We start from the raw sequence: 22,340 nt of genomic DNA on the forward strand, positions 1-22,340 counted from the left end.
CTTTAGAAGTTCCCTCTGATAATACCCTATCAATAGGTTTATTTATATATTCATTGAAATGAACAAGCACACTTGAAAGGAAAATATACAAGAATACTCTCGATTGCCGTACACATTTTACACAAACATTTCAGAATCTGGCAGTTTTGTTTTTGGGGTATTTCAAATTCAAAGTAAAATTTGTAATTTTTTGGTGAAATAATATACATACCCCAACAGAGGCCATGCAATGAAAATCGCCTCTACTGGGTGTCGGTGAATGGAATAACTGAAAACAATTTGTACATGACAATAATATGTTAACGACCAGTTAATTCAAAATTTCGAACCTTACACGGAATTCAAGAAATTATTCTTGGCATCCCCTTCTACGTTTGATTACGGAAAGCTAATTCTTGTGAAGGTTATTAGGTGGGTGCTGACCGCAACCTTTAAAGTTGGCTAAAATTGTTTTACCTATTCGTAACTAATGACCATGTGCCTAATTATAATACATTTTGTTGAACACAGGAATTATATATATATATATATATATATATATATATATATATATATATATATATATATATATATATATATATATATATATATATATATATATATATATATATATATATATATATATATATATATTTAATTTTTTTTTGCTTACTCTTTACTTGCATGATTTCTACAATGATTGCATATAACTGTATGTAGCTATTTCACTATAAAACTCGAACCTATCTGCGAAGAATGGCATAATTCTATTTTTTCAATCAAACATTCAGGAGTGAAACCCTAATAAGGTCTTTCCAGAAAAAAAACCAAACAAGAAGTACAATGTATGTTAATTTAAAAGAAAAACAATAGGCATTCTTGTAACCTCGCGCTGACGACGAAATCGTAGTCGCCTGGAATTTAATATTTTATGTTTTGCAGATGATTCAGGTAAAACGAAAGCAAAAGTATCAATTCTAGTAACCAACTGGTCATATATACTTGTACATTCTTCAAAGGTAGCCGGAAGCGCTGGCTGTTAGAGGAGATCACATGGATATGGTGTACAGGTTCCTTTTACACCGAGTTGCTCTCCAGTGAAAAACCAGACAACCAACTACACTCTTAGAGAAAGAAACTATGTCTCTATCTCCAAGTGTGTACTGATCGTACGACTCTAAATTTTTATATTTGGTAAAAAATAAGGAAATAAGAATCTTACCAAGTTTATGAATATTACAAAATAAGTTTAAACATGGTGAAATCAAAGGAGTTTGTGAGACAAAAAAAATTACATTTTACATCACAGGAGTTCGTAAATTAAAAAATTATATAGTTTGATTGCATTGTTGCTGAAAATAAAAAAGTTTTCTGATGACGGCAAGTAAAGCATAGCTAAGAACTGGACCTTTGGACATGTGACATGATTTTTGAAGAATTTGGTACAGGGCCATTTGTTAATTATCAGCGATTATTCAGAATTCATTGCAAAAATTTGCTTTCAAGAGTTAAGCCGCAATATTAAATGCCCTACATATTACTGGACACGGTTATTCAGTAACGATTCAGCAAATGCATATTACCTGAATCATCATTGTTTTGTTCTGAGCTTTGTCGAGATTTAATTATTTCCTTCTGATCTAAAACACTTGTCAGCTACGAAATAATCATCCATTGACGAAGATATTGAAATACCGACTCCTTAAAGTTATAATCTAATTTTATCTATCTATCTATCTATCTATCTATCTATCTATCTATCTATCTATCTATCTATCTATCTATCTATCTATCTATATATATATATATATATATATATATATATATATATATATATATATATATATATATATATATATATATATATATGTATGTATGTATATATAACTGGCAGTCTGAAACTTAAAAAAATGCTTTAAATCAAAACTAAAACGGGAATATATCTACTTTCGATAGCATGATAACCTGAGTTGAAAGAATAAAAGGTTTTTTGCTTTCTAACGCAATCTCTACAATAAATTAATTATCAGGCTTTTTGACATCACAGACAACTTCTTCAATAAAAATGGAAAAATAAAGTAAATTTTCAAATCTTGTCTAAAAATTTACTTCGTTAAAAATTATTCTGATTCTACACACAGGTACCCTGAGGTTGACATTAATTAAAAAGATGCTGTAGGTCTATATATGTAGTCTTTGGAGACTCTGGGTTTTTCAACAGTCAGTTGGAATATTTTTGTCCTATTTTCAGCAGAACTGCTTATATATTCTTATGAAGCAGAATTTATTCTGATGAAACAAGAATATCAACAGTCTCCTTTAAAGTCATCATTTCGTAAGTTCTATGGTCGATACAATGACCTTGTCAGCAAATACAATCTATCATTAAGACATATGCTGACTGACGTTTTTTCATACCATATGTTAGGCCATTATTTACACCTGAGTTGTCGACGTATTTTTTCGTTATTTCCCGATCATGACAAGGAGCACACGGCGGGTGTGGCCGGTCGGCGGGGGATGCTCGCTCCTCCGTGGCACCTGGTCCCACCTCTGATGTTTTTGGAGGTCCGTGTTTGCTTTGCTCCCGATTTGTATTATTTTAATGGACTTTTGAGCTTGAATACTGTTCGTTATCTCCATATCTCATTCAAAACTTCTACAAGAAAAGAAGAATTCTTTTTCTGTAGCCTTCAATTCGACATTAAAATATATGATGATGTTTTATCAATTAACAAATTATTCATTGTTCACACCTCTGGTGTGTCCAGGCGTCTGCGTTTCTTGCCCTGTTCACGACTCGTTTTGTTTACTGCATTTATGAGATTAATCGCTGCTCTTTATCTTCACATATTACATTTCATTCATACGTTGATTCGATATATCCCAGTGAACTCGAAATAAAAGATATCCCAGAGTCTGACACATCTGTTTCATATCTGGATATTTTATTAGAGAAAAATATTGATGGCAGACTAACAACAAAACTTTATGATAAACTTTTTAACTTTTTACAGTCAACTTTCCTTATTCATGTAGCAATATACCATTATCACCTGCATTTGGGGTTTATGTCTCTCAGTTGATTCGATAGGTATAGGCATACTCTTAGTACGAAGTTTGAGGCTACTGACAAATAAGTTGATGATATATGGGTATCAACAATCTTTTTTAGGGTTAACATTTCCCAAATTCTATGGTTGATGTAATATCTTTGTTTACAAATACAATTTGTCTTTAGATCAAATGTTGACAGACGTCTTTAATATACTAGTACTGGTATATTGTTAGGTCCATTTTCATACTAAAGTGTCTACGGATTTCTCCATTTACCCAATCATGACAAGGGGCAACGTCTGACCTATAGACAGGGGATGCTTACTCCTTTATGGCACATGATCCCACCTCTGATGTTTTCAGAGGTCAGTATTTGCTCTGCTAGCAATTTGTATTGTTTAACTGGACTTTCGAGCATGATTATTGTTCGTTATCTTCACATTTCATGTAATACCCGGTTTCTAGGCATCAAAAATCACGTTATTTTACAGAAAAAGCAAGTTAAGCTTGAAAATTTTATATGAAATTACGAAAGAAAATGGATTTCAACAGGCAAAAAAAAATGGTTACAAGTATATTTGCACCATTATAGTAATGGATATTATCCTGTGTTTGATGCTGAAATTTGTGTTATTCAAAATTTACATGATACTCTGTCTGAAATGTACATGAAAATAAAGCTTTCAAAACTTAACAATTTGTGCATAATGATATTTGCCTTAGAAGCATTTTTAAAAATCAAACAAAAAAGCACATTTCACAGAAATCCATCAGAGTGATACATACCACTCTGTTTTTGGATTTGAATTCTTCAACAGTAATATAGTATTAAAATCTCCTACTGGCATGTTAAGAATGCTAAGTATTTTGACATATGTAGAACTACATATTTTCATATATTTCTTTCATTATGAAGAGAAGGGGTGTTAATTAATGATTTAATACTGAAATTTAAAGCTATATCAGATCATGACTACATGTCAAAATTTATATGTGCTTTCATAGAGAGGTGTAAATATATCTATTAAAATCTTAATACGATGTTATCAACAAGGTATGTTTTGTAGTAATTCTATTAGATGAGACCTTTGCCAGAGACTTGTATTTAAATCTTAATTACATGTACTAGCATAGGAATGCCATGGATTCTTCCGTTGGTAGTAAATTTTATATAATAATATGAAAGGGAATAATCATGATGACATTTACATTTCATGATTTTAAATTTCTAAATTAATACATATTATATTTGAGATAATGGTGCAACTTAAAGATATACACGCTATAACTTGCGTCAGTTAAAAATAAAGTTGGAAATTTATTTATTTTGTTTACCTAATAAAGTTACGAAAATATTGTAAATTACACAATTGGAAATGAACGCATTACAAAGATCTCAAATTATAATTATTTATTATCCTACTAGGAAAGTAATGCATCTATTTAAATTCATGCATCATGTGATACCGTCGCTACTTTAGGATTGATAAACAAAAATGGCGTCAAGAAAACGAGGTAGGCCGTTTGGTATACAAAATAACTTTTGACATGGATGGCATACGTTTTATGCTTATAGATACTTATCTTTGAAAACAGCCAGTATTAACCATCTACTCTGTAATGACAGATATTATCTTTTATTCAAAATCGTAGTCAAAATGCAACGTACCTCGTTGTCTATGATTTCCCGCGGACATACGTTTCTATATACTGTTTACGCACTTCCTTCATCAATATTCATGAATAGGCTGAATTCTTAATTGCAGATCTTGCTTAATTGTTATGTAATTACAACGACTTATTTAGTAAAACTTTGTGGAAAGTAATTATTTTTTTTATTACACATCATGTTTCTCAAATCATTTAATCATTTTGTTTCACATAAAAAGTCGCGTTTATATAGCGTTTATATCTTTAAGAAATTTGGTCTCTAAGTACTGCGATTGATTTTTCGTAACCTATTTTATATATATTGTTTAAATAGATAGAGTTAATCTGATGAGTAACATATTGTGAAAAGTGTCGTTTTTTGACGCGTTAATAAAAATTCAAGATCAATGATTTCTGGAGGAGGAAAATCAAGCAACTTTGTACATAAGTCAAAAATGTAACAAATAAATTTAGCTTCTGTCATTCTTTGACCTTTAATGTACCGCTCTTGGTTGCTTTGTATAGTATAGTACAAGCTAAGATTTAAAAACTGATATTCTTCCATTCTTACGGTAGAGTAATTTTGGTTATGTCATTTAAAATCCTGTGTATCATTATTTAAGGTCATGAGAATGCAGTCATCGTAATATCCACAGTTTGTTGTTAGCATTTTAAAGGAGCTTTGAAAGACCCCAATATGCTATATAGTATACTCTTGATATAAAATTACCCCAAAGCAATGCCCATTCAACTGAGATTAAAAGGAGATTGTAAACTGTAATAAAACAATGCATATATGTCTTTAAATCTATGTCGAACCATTCAAGAGTTCACAAAGTTAAATTTGAAGTGTTATGTTGCCAAGTGTGTAATACATTTACATGTACATGTAGCATCCTCCTATTTAGATATTCACATTAAAACATTGATGGAACAGCAACACAAGTTTCATTGTAAATTACTACAAACATCAGATGGATTATTAAAGATTATTTGAAAACTTTTTCTACATGCTAATATCAATTGTCTGCTTAAACTTAGACCTTCAAAATAACCCTTAGATTTGAAAAAAAAAAGCTATAGTAAACTTAAGTAACATTTTGTTTTATTATTTAATTGAATAATTTCAAGCTCTCTAATTGGAAGAGATCCAACATTGAAGAAACCATACTAATGTATAGCTATGCATAACAGAATGATTTCTACGATGTTGGGTCTTAGTTTTCGGTCAACAGGGGACGCTCACTCCTCCAAGGCACCCGATCCCACTTCAGATGTTTTAGAGGTCTGCTCCAAATTTGTTTCGGTGGACTTGTGAGCTTGACTACTGTTCGTTATCTTCAATTTTCATAATATACCAAAGCATTGTATGTAAACACCCACACCAGTTAATGTACTCTTGATCCTTTTTTCTCTCTCCGTTCTTTCATAAAAATATTTTTATTGGAGTTGTTTAACATTGCATTTCCAATAATGACTATTGCCAACTGAAATGTTTATTCTTTAAACATAAATGCTGCAACATTACGTTGTTTACATTTAGTTAACAAACAAGAATAAAAGGTAAAAAAAAATCAACTATGTGATTGAGTTCGATCTGTCTTGTTTTGACCGGTTTAATGCGGTTTTTCAACAGAAATCTTTTTATTTTTGCTCGGAAACTTCGGCAAATGCAAATAATTTTAATGTAGATATGAGGTGCAGTTAGGAGGCTTGTAAAGATTGAAAAACATTGATCTTACAGATAATTCGTGCATTACGCATTTGCAATACGTGTAAATGCAATGACGTCAGGGGTCAATAGTATACGTACAGACTGTATGTGTATGTCTTTTTATTCATGTTTAGTTTAAATACGTCATTTGTAAAAAGTAACAATATCAATATTAATAATCATGGCTTTGCTGTTCTTTGCAGAATAATTTTAAAGATTTTTTCCCTATGTATTCCTATGTAAAACTCTGATCGCTCACTTTGGCCCTAACCTACCTACCCTAAATTGAATAAGTTTGAATCTAAACTACCTGAGGATGCTTCTATAATAATAAAACTAATCATGGCTTTACTGTTCTTGAACAGAGGATTTTTTCAAGATGATTCCTATATATTCTTATGCAAAACTTCTGTTGTGCCCCCATCCTTCGGGGGTCATAATTTGAAGGAAAAAAATGATTCGACAATACCTAGGGTTGCTTCTAAGTTAAGATAAGGTAATATTTATTTAAAGTCGGGTAATTCAAACAGAAAACATTAGCTCTGAAGAGCTATTTTCCGACTACATAATAATATTACATATAATACAACAATACGAATAAACAAGAAACAGTACTTAAAAATCACACTACTAAAATATCAATATACCCCGTGATGCATTACAATGACATATGACATAGTATTCATTACAATAAGACCAACAAACTGAAATAAACCCTGTTTACTATTATCTAAAAATAAAATTTAGCGACAAGCACAGCAATTACAACTATTTCCGTATCAACTACTTATGTTTGATTTGAATTGGTTAAAAGTAGTAATATTTCTAAAAGATTCTGGTAAAGAGTTCCAGAGTTTTGCGGATTCATATCTAAAAGACTTCAAACCGTATGTTGTTGATCTTGTTTTTGGTAAAACAGCAGTTTTCGTATATCTAAAAGAATATGGAGTTTCTTTAATATGGATAAAATCGTGCAGGTAAGATGGGCTTTGTTTGTATAAAATCTTAAATCATTCTATGGCCATTGTTCTAATACGCCGGAGTTTGAGGCATGGCAATTTTGATTTATCCACAAGATAACTATATGAGTTTTTGTAGTCGTCATAGACGAAACGCAATGCTCTTTCCTGTATTTTTTTTCCATTTTTCTTCTCTCGTTCACCACAAAAATGCCAAACTAATGGGCAATAATTGAAGTTTGACATGATAAATGTATGATAGATTGTTAGTTTTCCTAATTTAGTCAGGTGAACCCCTATTCTTTTAAGTACATTCAGTTGTTGTGAAGCTTTCTTACAAATGTTTGAAATATGAGAGCTAAACTTAAGTTCAAAATCTATAGTCACGCCGAGTAATTTTACTTCGTTTTCCGGATTAATCATATTACCATCAATTTCAAAACAAATGCTTCTGTATAAATATGACTAATAATGACTGAGTTGTTCTTGAGAGGAAGATTTTAAAGATATTTCCTATGAAACGTGCATGTATGATCAGTTTTCTCTTATCTAGATACGGGAACTGGGTTAGGTATTACTTGCACCGTGTTTCTCCTCTAGGTTCCCATTGATAGATAAGAACCGGGTGTCTCAATCTTCTTCAGATTTACTACACCAGAACTTAACATCAACTTCCTAGGATACTTGCCACTGGTGTTTATAACTTTTTTACTTTTAATTTGCTCTTACCCTCAAGGTTTCCCATCCTTAATAGGACCAAATTCTCTAGTCTTAAATGATTAACAAAGATTGCATTGAAGTCTATGGGGACAAGCAATTTTTTAAAAATAAAAATTTAAATAATAAGAATATCAATAAATACTGTGGTCGAAAGATGCTTTAAAACATTAGAAATAGAATGACAATTGAAAACATTTTTTGTTACCAGATAAGTTTTTTATAATTGATTTTTTTTTTTATTTATTAAAAAACAGAAGGAGATACGGTAACTCTTACCAAAATTCAAGGTCAGAATAAGGACACATCCTATTTCTTACATGCTAATAGTAATAAATCGGAATTATGTCTAAATATACCAAGTATTCAACCCCTACACATCTGTTATATATTCAATTTCATTGAATCTGTTGCTATTAGGGATGAAATATCTTAACTTCTTTATTGCTGAACAACATTCCACTTCTGCTAGCTTCTGAATGCCTGACTTTCCCAAAGCTTTGCCTTATATACCCTTTTGCTAATCCATTAAAGGATTGTCAGGTCATTTCACTATCTGAAGTCTTCAATGCGTTTTACTCAAATACCCCTTATCCATTACACTTATATATTACTATGTAAAACTTTGACCCACTGTTGTGGCCAAGCCCTACCCCAAGGGGTCATGATTGGAACAAACTTGAATCTACACTACCTGAGGATACTTCTAGTAATATGACTAATCATGGCTTTGATGTTCTAGAGAAGATTTTTAAAGACATTCCCTATATATTCTCATGTAAAACTTTGACCTCCTGTTGTGGTCCCACCCTACCCCGGGGGTTATGATATGAGCAAACTTGAATCTAGAGTATGTAATGAAGCTTTCACTTAAGTTTCATCTTTATTTTGCCCAGCGGTTCTTGAGAAGATTTTTAAAAGGTCCCATCAAATTTTCACGAATTCTTAATTATCTCCCCTGGAAGGAGGGTGTGGGTCCTGTTAACAAATTTAAATCCCCCTTATCCAAGAATGCTTTGTGGCAAGTTTTTTTTTTAAATTGGCCCTGTGGTATTTTAGAAGAAGCCGAAAATGTGAAAAGTTTGCAGACGACGGACGACAGACCGACGCCGGACACTCTTTGATCAGAAAAGCTCACATATATCGGCACAGGTGAGCTAAAATATTCTAATTGTACAAAATCTACTTAACACCAAAGTATTTTTATCAAGTAAATAAGAATTGTTTTAAGCAGATTATTTAAAAAATGTATGGTAGAGTAAAAAATTTTCCCTCTGTGTTCTCTTTTTCCTTAGTAATGAACGAAGTATGATAACGAAAATTATAATTTACGAAGCACAGCCTAGAAATATAAAAAGTACCAACACTACCTTTACTCTTTACTCACATGTCGTAGCCAGTTACTAGAAGTTAGCTTTATTCACATTTTAAGTCAGTTACTAGTAGCCAGTTACTAGTAGCTAACTTTTCCCACTTGTAGATAGTTACTAGTAACCAGTTACTAGAAGTTAGCTTTATTCACATTTTAATTAAGTCAGTTACTAGTAGCTAAATTTTCCATATCTGTGTATTGGCTCGTCTTGAATACACAAAATAAGTCTAAAATCAACCACGTAAAATAAACTGTCAGATGATTCTTTAATCAGATTTTATAGCTCGTTATCTAATGATAATGATATGTTGTCGCGTAGTTCGTGTTTCATGGCAAGGAGAAAGCTATAAATATCAAGGCTTTCAACAAAACAATATTTATGGGAGTTTCTTTGAATTACATTGAGGTATTGTGAACCCCAAAAATATGGCATCTGTTTTGTTATTCTATTTCTTTCAGGGGGAAAAAAACTTTCAAATTGCATAATTCTAGTTTTAAATAAAAGCCTGTAAAAAATTCAGTTGATAAAATCTGGAGAAAACACAAGCCAATAATCCCCTTTAGGAGCTTTGTATCGTGTTTTATCATCACTTTGAGATTACAAACAATTTAAGGTTCCTCTGAAACCCCAGTTATTAATCCCATCAATCATATGTTACAAAAAACATTATTAATCAAATCTCAGAAGTTTTGTTTCGTTCTACAAATAAGTCTTTTATTTTGTAATTTGTCCTTTATAGGAAGAAATGTCAAGGAAGACACTATAAGAAAAAAAAAAGTTTTATCATAATAACTAATGCTCCTACAAACATTAAAGTTTTATTATAATAACTAATGCTCCTACAAACATTTTGTTGTGTTTCTCTCTGTTTCATGTTAATGTGAAGTTTTTGTGGAGTAAGGGTTATGTTTAACTACATGTAAATGCTTAAAATATAGGATTTTATTTTTTTTATACAAGTAATTATCATTATTACTTTTTTTTGTTTGGCAGCAGTATATTAATTTCCAAAATGAGCATTTAATTTGTTTTTAGACCTGTATGTCCCTTTTCTTCATTCCTGTTGATTTCCGTTCCTTCAAATATCATCACAATTGCCATCTGTCATTTGTAAGAAAAGTGCGATTTTGGTAAAATTCAAGCTTTCACTTAAAATTTATAAAAGTGTTATATAACGTTGTCATAATACCGGTATACTTCATTACACGTTATTGTCTTTATAAGTAAATTGAATAAGTAAGAAGATCAAATGTTTAATTTTTTTTTGTACTGACATCAGTAAACAAAGCTAAACATTCAAAACAAAGTTAGTTGAAAAGAATTTGTACTGAGTTTAAGAAGTGCTACAAAGCATGGACATTGTCTGGCAGATAGGTGAGGGAATTCCTCCTCAGCATTTCCTCTATGACTAGCTCTTCATTCCAACCAAACTTCCTGGCCAAGTAAATCTACATGTATAAAGAATTTCATAGCAACATTAAATAGTGAAATCATATTCTCCAGGCCAAGTATATCTACATGTACATGTATAAAGAATTACATAAAGCAACATTAAATAGTGAAGTCATATTCTACTGGTCAATTATATCGGCAAAGAATTATATGGCAACATTAAATGGTAAAGTCATTTTTTTCAACGCTGATCAAAATGTGGTAGATTAATTATCCTCACAAAGAAAAAAGTGTCGACATCATATTTGAACTTGAATTATTAGTCCAGGCGCGGATCCAGGAATTTTTTCCAGGGGGGGGGGGCACCCCAGTCAAAAAAAAATTCCAACCCAAAAGTTTCTTGACAAGCAAAAAATAAAATAAAAAAAACAAAACAAAAAAACAAAAACGTAAAATCCTTTCCCCAAACCTGAAAAACACCTATTTCGTGGTGGTGATGGTGGGGTCCACGTTTTCTAAAGGGGGGGGGGGGGGTTCCAAAGTCATTTTTTTTATTTGCTTCAGTATATACTTTTTATAACTATGCAAATTCCAGGAGGGGGAGGGGGTTCGGACCCCCACTCCCTCTAGATCCCCGCATGTAATCCCTCACACTTTCTTCATTTAAACCCATGATATTGTCGTAGGTATTTTGTTTTACTAAAATCGTTGCCCCAACACAGACACAATTGTTGTCGAATTCATACCATGACTGTATGTTATCATAAAACAGAAATACTCACTTGAGTGTTTGTCTCTAAAATTATTATCTTTGGGTGACTAATGTGTTATTCAATAATTTTCATAAATATTAAATTGAACATGAAATGCCAAGGTGAGCATGTAGCCAATTAGCCTACATGGGCATCTTATATTAGTATTTCATACAATAAATTCATTACAGTTGAAAAGCAAGCTTTTGTACTTAAAATATAAAATTATCGGACAATTATTGGCCTCCTGGAAATATAAAGCATCTAAACAATCATTTGGCTACTGCGTCAATTGTAAAAGAGTGATGTCGTTTTATTGCCTTAAATTGACCTCTTTTATGAAAATTCTCAAACTTAATTGCACATCGACTGAATATCTCCAACCACAAAGATGAACTGGCTACTGCGTAAAAAGTTAGAGTTCTGGGAACCAGGGTGCTTTTGTAGAAAAATGTTTTACGACTTCAAATTGGCTCCCAGGGTGAACATAAAAATTCTGAAACCTTATTGCACATCTACAGAACATCATCAATCATATAACAGAATATAATTTGGCTACTTCATAAAAAAAAATAGAGAAATTATGAGAACAAGATTTGAGAACAAGGTTTTCGCAGGAATATGTTGTTTTTCGCCCCTAAATTTGCCTTTAGAGTGAAAATGAAAATTCCAAAACCTTATTGCATATCAACAGAACACCATCTAAAATATTCCAAAATATAATTTGTCTCTTTCATAAAATTTAAGTGGAGTTTGACAAAGTTGGATGAATTGGTTTGAGGTGTTAGATAGTGTGACAGACAGACGAATAACATATTCTTTAGAAGGTGTGGGTATAATTATATCACAGTGCGAAGACAAGTAATTGTTAAATATTAGAAAGATAGTTGAGGATTTTATTCTTCACAGATTGATATAATCCTTGAGCTTTCAAAGAATAAAGTTGAATTTATATCAACATATACATTTAATCGTACGATTGTACATTGCAGTTGAATTGGCAATTTGCATGTATAGTTAATAATTAAAATATCCAATGAAATAGTTTTTTTTTATTATACAGTAAGCAACATACCTTTATCTTCAGAACTTTGCCAGGACCCAGAGCCTGAAATCAATGTCAGTATTTAGGAAGAATTTATCTTTTATTATTTGGTCTTTTGTTGACAAGTATAAAATTCCCGTGAATAGCAATAAAACAATTTCTTCTTCAAAGTAAAGATTCTTGATATGTACTTTCAACCATTACTTTTATAGTCTCTACTTTTGCGCTCCAGAAAGGCTTCCATAAATTGCATACTATTTTGGTGCAGAGTAATTACAACAATATGAAGACCGCCCAACAGCTGAAAAAATCTGTCACCTTAAATGACTGTATCATAGTTTTAACAATGTATCATTTAATGATTTAAGTCTATCACTTACATGAACAGAAGTTTGCGTAATAATCGGGTATATAATAATATTGTTAGCGTTATAAAATGGTTTGTTTGTTTGTATGTTGTTTAACGTCCCTCTCGAGAATTTTTCACTCATATGGAGACGCCACCACTTTGCCGGTTGAGAGCTGCAAATTTTGTCCTATGCTCGGCACTTACGGCCACTGAGCAGTGAGGGATCTTTTTTGTGCCAGCACCTACTGCGACACGGGACCTCGGTTTATGCGGTCTCATCCGAAGGACCTTATAAAATGGTAAAAGTATTTAAAAAGCTATCAAACTATCAACTGTATTGATTGACTGTGTGTAGTATAATCCCTGGCGAGAATTTTCACTCATATAGAGACGTCACCATATACCGGTGAAGGGCTTCAAATTTAGACCTTTACCCGGCACTTAGGGCCATTGAGCAGTGAGGTTCTTTATCTTGCCAACGCCTACCGTCTCACCCGATAGACCCAAAACTTTCACTTTTAATGCCGGGCGCTTGGCGAAGGAACAGTCACTAACTATGTTATCGTCAGGTGAGACGCGGCGCAGGAACGAGAATCGAAACCTGTATCTCACAATCATGAAGCGACCGCCCAATTACAAGGCTACCCCGACCGGGTTATTGTTACAGGGTTTTCAACTATCTCGGTTAAAATCATTAATCTGCAAATTATATGATCTTAATAATGACCTTGTTTGTAAATACATCCTATCATTGAGTTCTTTTTTTTTTTTTGGACTGACATGTTTCCCACCAATTGTTAGGTAATAGTTTATACCATTAAGTCTACGGCGTGTGTGACTGGTCGAAGGGATGCTTATTCCTCCTAGGCACCTGATCCTACCTCTGGTTTCATCCAAAGTTCTGTTTTTTGTTCTGTTCACGATTCTTATTCTTTACTGGGTTTTTGAGATTGATCACTTCGTTATCGTCACCTTTTACATCTATCGAGTTTTCTTGCCAAAAATATGCAAATAATTTAATTTTAAGACTATGGTCGAATCCACGTCCATATGTGATTTGTAATGGTGTTTAAAGAAGTCTGCCATGTATCATAAGCTTAGATTAAACGATTAAAGATTTCAGGTCCGGAAATCTTTTTTGATAAAAAGTAATTTGACTCTGAGGTCGAAGGTCACTCATGATAAAGCTAAACATGTTACCTATTGTTGATTCCCTCATATGCCAAACATCATAAGTCTACGATGAATGTTTTTGAAAAGTTTTGCCTGGACACGATTGTATGAAAGCAATAAGAACGCAATATTTATGCCTTGCCAAAAAGGATTTCCTTGCTAGTATCTATTTACATTAATGTGTTTACAAAGTCTTGCTTGTTTGTTTTGTTTTTTTAATGTTAAATTGAAGACTTAGATCATGACAATGTATAGTACAATCAGAACACAGCATTTTAAGCACTTTTTTTTTTAAATTTGTGCTTTCTCTTTCAAATTAAAGTCTACAAAGAAACTACATATCATGATTCAATTTCTATTTGACCCAATTTAAAATGCATAAAATCTGCATATAAGAAAACTGATTACTTACTATATACGCTACAAATAATGAGTATATGATAAGTATGACTGACGTGATTAGATACGTATACCAGGACTGGTCCGCTCCCTGGAATGTCAAAGAAAAAAATTACATGTACAATTAAATACATGATATCATTACAATAGAGTAACATTACGTATATTTAATTGATTTAAGGAATATTTACATTTCCAATGTCTTTGTCCGAGATAAAATTACAAATTGTAAAAATACTTTATTTCTACATAAATCTACTGGTTCATCGATAGGCGCGGTTTTAAAAAAAATCACGTGCGGGGCGGGACAAATAGAGACAGAAGCGGGGCTATTAGCACGGGAATTTGCAGAATCAGGAGCATGTAAATATAAGGAATAACTGTCAGATTTTTTGGATTCATGACGATGATCAATCGATTGGCTTGCGTGATAATTTTATGCATAAACGCCTTCGGCGTTTATGCAAATTATCACGCAAGCCACTCGATTGATCACATCATGAATCCAAAAAATTAGAAAGTTATTCCTTAAATAACTGTCTAATTTTTTGGATTCATGATGTGATCAATCGAGTGGCTTGCGTGATAATTTGCATAAACGCCGAAGGCGTTTATGCATAAAATTATCACGCAAGCCAATCGATTGATCATCGTCATGAATCCAAAAAATCTGACAGTTATTCCTTATATTTACATGCTCCTGATTCTGCAAATTTCCGTGCTAATAGCCCCGCTTCTGTCTCTATTTGTCCCGCCTCGCACGTGATTTTTTTTAACCGCGCCTATCGATGAACCAGTAGATTTATTTAGAAATAAAGTATTTTTACAATTTGTGATTTTATCTCGGACAAAGACATTGGAAAAGTAAATATTCTGAAATATTTACATTTCCAATGTCTTTGTTCGAGATAAAATTACAAATTGTAAAAATACTTTATTTCTACATAAATCTACTGGTTCATCGATAGGCGCGGTTTTAAAAAAAATCACGTGCGGGGCGGGACAAATAGAGACAGAAGCGGGGCTATTAGCACGGGAATTTGCAGAATCAGGAGCATGTAAATATAAGGAATAACTGTCAGATTTTTTGGATTCATGACGATGATCAATCGATTGGCTTGCGTGATAATTTTATGCATAAACGCCTTCGGCGTTTATGCAAATTATCACGCAAGCCACTCGATTGATCACATCATGAATCCAAAAAATAAGACAGTTATTCCTTAAATCAATCTAGTATCTAATATATATATCGTATATTTAATTGATTCTGAACTATTTTCCATAATATTTTTGCGAGATATCATAAAATAGGAAATACAGATGAACGAAGGTATTCGAAAAGAATATTCTTGATCCATATTATATGATATATATACTTATTTGGAATTTAAATGTATCTAGCTTTGGATGGAAGCTTTAATTTAAAATTTAAAGCACTTGAACAGGTTTGATTAAAGAATACGTACCACAAATACAATGACTAGGAAGAAATTAATGCCCATAACTAACACTGCCAGTAACCAAACAATAGCCTTCATTGCCCTACGATTGAATATATCGTTTTATCAAATCAAAAAACCCAAAGTAATACAAAAATATCTTCTCCTAATTTCATTTATTTTATTACAAAATTTATATATGTACCTACTTTCCATTCTTGAATTCTTTCATGATTCGTTCACTACTGGTAAAATGTAACACAGGTAACAGGGCGAATGGTAGCTGTACACTCTGAAGGACATTCAGCCAATTATTCATCATGTCAAGGTCATTAGTTGCTAACAGCGCCACAGCTATGGTAGGCCCCATGGCAATGGATCTGGTCAATAATACTCTCTTCCACTTAGCCCACTTTATCTGGATGAAGCCCTAAAATTTCAAAAATGGACTAAAGAATGCTCCAATTCACTCGTAATTTAATCGCTTCGAGTGAAACAATAGAATTACTGTGTAATTTGGTATATTTCTCTCTTCCTGCAAATTCAGGGGCCCGTTTTACAAAAAATGTTACAACTAAAACCAAAAACTTGAGTTTATTGCAAGATTTTGCAAAATTAATCATTCTGTTTAAAATTTCTAGCGTAAAAATATCTTACCACATTCCCTTTAAAAAGATTAAAACCATTTTCAATATAATGTAAATTAAAACGATATAAGCAGAATTAAGTTTTGGTCTTAGTCGTCAGTTCTTTTGTAAAACGGGCCCCTGAATTTATCGACTGATACTTTTCAAAAACAACCGTAACTTGGCTAAAGTGAATTTATGTGCAATGTGCAATATATTTTTTATTTTTGTATAATGAAATATGAAGATTACCAACTGTAATCAAGCTCAAAAGTCCACTGAAAAATACAAATAGGGAGCAGAGCAAACACTGATCTGTAAAAACATCAGAGGTGGGATCAGGTGCCATGGAGGAGTAAGCATCTCCTGTCGACCGGACACACCCACCGTGTGCCCCTTATCCCGATCGGTTAAACAGAAAAAAAAATCCGTAGACAATTCAATGTGAAAATAATGGCTTAACAATTTGTACGAAAATATCAGTTAACATTCGACTTAATGATAGATTGGTACCGTATAAGATTTCCATTGTATTTACTAACTAGGTCATTGTATTGACCATAGAATTTGCGAAATTGGACTTTACACGGGAATGGTGATATCCTTGTATCATCAACTTATTTTTCAATTTCAAAATTTTTCCTACTTAGAGCATGCTCTTGCGTATCGAATCAACTGGGAGACATAAACTTCATATGCAGGTGATAATGGTATATTGCTGCATAGATAAATGAAATTAACGATGAAGTCATCATGTTTATCGTAAAGTTTTGTTGTAAGGTTTGCCATTAATGTATATTTCTAGTAAAATATCCAAATATAAAACAGATGTGTTAGACACTCTGTACCATCTTTTATTTCAAGTTCACTGGGATATTTCGTGTCGACATATGAATGGAAGTAACTATTGCTAATTGTCGATATATCCAAATGTCGAGCTAAAGGCCACAGCAAGTGTTTTCTTCTTCTCATGACGAATGTTTTAAAAAATGATTTCTGCTTCAATGAAATATATGGAGATAACGAACAGTATTCAAGCTCAAAAGTCCATTAAACAATACAAAATAGGAGCAGAGCAAACACGGACCTCCAAACATCAGAGGTGGGATCAGGTGCCATTGAGGAGTGAGCATCCCCTGCCGACCGGTCACACCCGCCGTGTGCTCCTTGTCATGATAAGGAAAAAACGGGAAAATCCGTCGACAATTCAGTGTGTAAATTGTTGTATATTGCTGCATAAGTAAGGGAAATTGACGATTGAAAAGTTAAAGTCATCACGTTTATCATAAAGCTTGGTTGTTAGATTACCATAAACCTCTTTTTCAAGTAAAATATCCAAATATGAAACAGATGTGTCAGACTCTGTGGTATCTTTTATCTCAAGCTGACCAGGATATATCGTATCGACATAAGAATGGAAATAGCCATTGTTAATTGACAATACGTCGTCGATATATCTAAATGTCGAGTTGAAGGCCACAGCAAGTCTTTTCTTCTTTTCACGTACAAGATTTTGGACAAATTCTGCTTCATATGAATACAAAAAAAGGTCCGCTAATAACGGGGCGCAATTGGTACCCATGGGAATTCCAATAGATTGTTGGAAGACCTGGAATCCAAAAACCACATAGATATTGTCAATCAGAAACTCAAGCATCTTTTTAATGTCAACTTCAGAGTACTTGTGTGTACAATCAGAATGTTTTTTAACAAATAATTTTGCAAATAACCAATGACAAGGTAAGTATATTTACGAGTTCCATTTTTATTGAAAAAGCAGCTGTCAATGATATCAAAAAGCCTGGACTTTAACTTATCGTGGGGAATGGTTGTGTATAAAGTTGAAAAGTCGTAAGTTTTTAAGCTGTTGATTTTGGTAAAATCTTCTGATTTCAAATTTTCCAAAAGTTTCTTGGAATTTTTTAGTATCCACATCTGATTTACACCACTTCTCGAATATATTGTTGCACAATACTCTTGAAGTTTCTCCTTCACCACTGTTAATATCTTATTGAGGAGTAAAGAATTAATAAAAGAATAGCTCTGCTAATAAAGGGATGCATTCGGTACCCATTTGAAATCCAGCAGATTGTCGAAAGACTTGATCTCCACAAATTACATAGGTATGTCATCAAAAACTCAGGCATCTTTTTTATATCAACTTCAGAGAACTTTTGTGTACAATCAGAATGTTTTTAATAAAATAATTCTGCAAATGACCAATTACAAGTTAAGAAAATTTACGAGTTCCATTTTTATTGAAAAAAAGCAGCTGTCTTTCACGTCAAAAAGACTTTAATTTATCGTTGGGAATGGTTGTATAAAGTGATGAAAAGTCGTTACGTTTGTTATGGATTTTGGAAAAATTTTGTGATTTAAAATTTTTCTAAAAGTTCATTAGAGTTTGAAAGTATCGACATCCGATTTACATCATTTTTCGAATATATTGTTGCACAGTACTGCTGAAGTTTCTCCTTCACTGCTGTAAATATTTTAATGCGGAGTAAAGAAATAGCCTTGGTAGAACCTTTACTGGAACGCGCTATGTACCTTTGTTTGTAATGATTTTTATGTAGTAACTTCATGAGGTTTAATACTGACATTTTTTTTAAAGTTTCCTATGCATCTGAATCCCAGTATTTTTAAAGTTTTAGGCATGTTTTAATATTTTTGCATTTTTAAAAAAAAATTGTATGGTTGTAAGTCTCGATTTTATATATATATATATATATATATATATATATATATATATATATATATATATATATATATATATATATATATATATATTTGTGCCATTAGCCCCAATGAAATGCCCATTCCCCGTATATTCTGTTGGGTAGTATTGAAGCACACCTTGATTGCATTTAAATGATGTTACAGAGTTACTGTACTAAAGAAATCAAAACAAGCATACTGAGAGTATTGCATTAGCAATACTAGTCCCCTACCGGCAAGTGTAATCTGGTTCCCGTTAAGAATTGAAAATGTCATAATTCCGTCAAAAATCGATGAAGCGGAACTAAATGCAAACTTGATCTATAACTAATCAAGGTAAAGTCACATACCAAAAATCAGCTCAATATCTGAAAGTGTTTAGAAGAAAATTGCGGAAAACCCTTAAATATTGAAAAGGCCATAATTCCGTCAAAAATCAATGAAGCTAAACGAAATGCAAACTTGATCTGTAACTCATCAAGATACACTCACATACCAAAAATCAGTTCAATATCTGCAAGCGTTTAGGAAAAAAGTGCGGAAAACCAAGTGGGACAGACTGACAGACAGACAGACGGACAGACAGACAGACGGAGGTACAGACTCAGAGGAAACCTATAGTCCCCTCCAGTTTCACCGGTAGGGGACTAATAATCACTCTTTTTGCTCTGCAATTTTAGGTCTTAGAAGGTTGAAAAATTTGAAATGAGCCGAAAAGTAGATCACAGGTTAAGAACCATTCTCTGTAATGACTTGAACTTTGATATACGAACTGTGACACGCATAGTCTTAGAATTTCTCCCGACTCTATATAATAAAAGTCTTTGATATCGTAAAATCAAATCAGGCAAAAAATTGGTTGCTTTGTGTCATGGTTATCATGGCAGCATGCCCTAAAGTTTGAAAAAGACATTTTTGAACATTTTCACAGCCCCATGTTTAACGTAATGTTTGCAGCAATACAGACAAGGGACAATGGTTGTTTCCAAGTTAAAGGTTTAATGTCTTAAATGCATTATAAACATATTTGGAAAATCAGCTATTGGTAACAAAATATTTAAATGTAATAATTTTATTCATTACTTTTTATAAAGTCATACACATACATACAAAAATAAAATCAACTTTAGGTTGAAATGCAACCGAATCCTTTTAACATACATGTATTTGATGGAATAAATGGTAAATATCTTTTTGTTTGGCAATGGTTGCTATGGTTTTAATACTGCAAAGCAGGGTTGGCAAAAAACTGGGAAATACTCGTATTTCCCAGGACGGTGGGAAATACTGGTAATTACCGGAAATTACTGGTATTTCCCGGGAAATACTGGGAAATAAGAAATAGGTACATATTTCATTCATATTGACATGTAGTACACCTTATTGGCTAAGATATCTACCTGGTATCACTGTTCCCGATATAAAAAATTCTGGTTTCCAAGTAATTCATTTTATATACAGTCATGTAATCATAACACAGTATATTCATACGAGTATACAATGTACCAATCATGAGTGCTTGAGTCAGATGTAGTCTATAAAGGTCTATGAAATGAACACAAAGATCCCAGTTGGGTTTTTATGTAACTAAAGAAGGATCTAAGAAAATTCTTAAATGTAGAGTATGGTATGAATATCAAATCTGAGAAGAAGCCTTTAGTTTTACTCAAGGTAATTATCTCTCAAAAACAGGACCACAAAACTGTCCAGAGCAATTTGTTAAAACAACATGTCGATTGATTGTTTGTAATAACTACAGTGTTTATAGAAGGATAAAAACAATTTTTTTGTTCTTGGATTTATAATTAATAAACTTAATAATTTTACAAAACTGAAAAGAAACTTGAATTGAAAAACTCCTGTTTTTGTACAGCCAGGGAAATGTTTCAGAATGCTTTTGGGTATGGGACCTGGAGTAGGCGACACATTCTGAGTATGTTATGTAGCAATTTGAGACATATTCCATATTATTCATTTTCTGTTTTTATGTTTATTTTATTTTTAAATTTTGTATAAGATCGAATGAATTAGAGAAATAAAAAACTCTAATAACTTAGTATTTCCCAGTATTTCCCAATATTTCCAAGTTTAGAGAAAATTTGTAGTATTTCCCGGGACGGGAAATACCGGTATTTACCACTGGTATTTCCCGGCCAACCCTGCTGCAAAGAGATTTCAAATTTATTTTCTAAATATCTTAATCCCAACCTATCTTTGAAATAGAGCTTTGCTATAGAAATTATAGTAAAAAATATGTATTAAAAGCTGAAAAATATTTCTTTTCCTTGGATACGTACGTACCCTTGTATATAGATTCCCAAAACTTTTATGATTGATATTTATGAACAACTAACCTGACTTTCAATTTTGACTACCACACAATCTATGACTGGATGCAAAAAGCCGGCACATAGGGTTTAATATTGCTATAAAGTTAACAAAATCGAACATTTTCCAAAGAATCATTACTTTAACCACTGGTACATTGTTTCCAGATTACACTACAGAGTAGCAATTGATCCCAATTTTTCTTATGTTGTCTGTGTTACAAAGTCCTAAGGATTAATGTTTGCCAGATTGAATTTCCTTATTTTTCCTTAAGATAGCAGCAATAACCAAAACTGTTGTGTGGTTACACTGTGATACCATGGCAACCATGTAAGTTATTTATAGAATATTGCAAATACCATATATTACTAAAGTCGAATATTTTTATTTGTTTTTTTCCTAGTGTTGTTAATTGAGTGTGATCATGAAACACCTTTTATTAGTAAATATTGAGTGTTTTTTTCGGCATTTTAAAATGTATTTCAAATGTACCCATTGTTATCAATTACTTAGATAGATATATTCTAATTACTGATTAGTCTCTCTATAGCATAGGTTGCAACAAGGTATAATGTTTTTCTGAGAGTGGTTTGTTCGATTTTCTTAGTCTTTATTCAACCGCAATATAGATTCAAAGTATCTGAAAATCTTTTAATTTATAAAACGT

General features: G+C 32.4%; 1 protein-coding gene across 1 annotated transcript in view; it reads right to left on the reverse strand.

Moving 5' to 3' along the window:
• Positions 1 to 10,786: 10,786 nt before the first annotated feature.
• The window catches only part of LOC133191495 (metal transporter nramp1 homolog), a 22,565-nt gene continuing 11,011 nt past the window's right edge, over positions 10,787 to 22,340 (reverse strand). The window contains exons 11-15 of the mRNA XM_061327245.1: positions 16,211 to 16,431; positions 16,029 to 16,104; positions 14,573 to 14,650; positions 12,669 to 12,701; positions 10,787 to 10,897 (exon numbers count right to left, since the gene is read on the reverse strand). Coding sequence (XP_061183229.1) covers positions 10,793 to 10,897; positions 12,669 to 12,701; positions 14,573 to 14,650; positions 16,029 to 16,104; positions 16,211 to 16,431 — 513 coding nt within the window. The 3' untranslated portion in view covers positions 10,787 to 10,792. The remainder of the gene's footprint in view (positions 10,898 to 12,668; positions 12,702 to 14,572; positions 14,651 to 16,028; positions 16,105 to 16,210; positions 16,432 to 22,340) is intronic.

This window comes from Saccostrea echinata, unplaced genomic scaffold, assembly GCF_033153115.1.
Source record: "Saccostrea echinata isolate AGI-Se365-2 ecotype Australia unplaced genomic scaffold, CSIRO_AGI_Sech_v1 ptg000023l, whole genome shotgun sequence".
Lineage (NCBI taxonomy): Eukaryota > Metazoa > Mollusca > Bivalvia > Ostreida > Ostreidae > Saccostrea > Saccostrea echinata.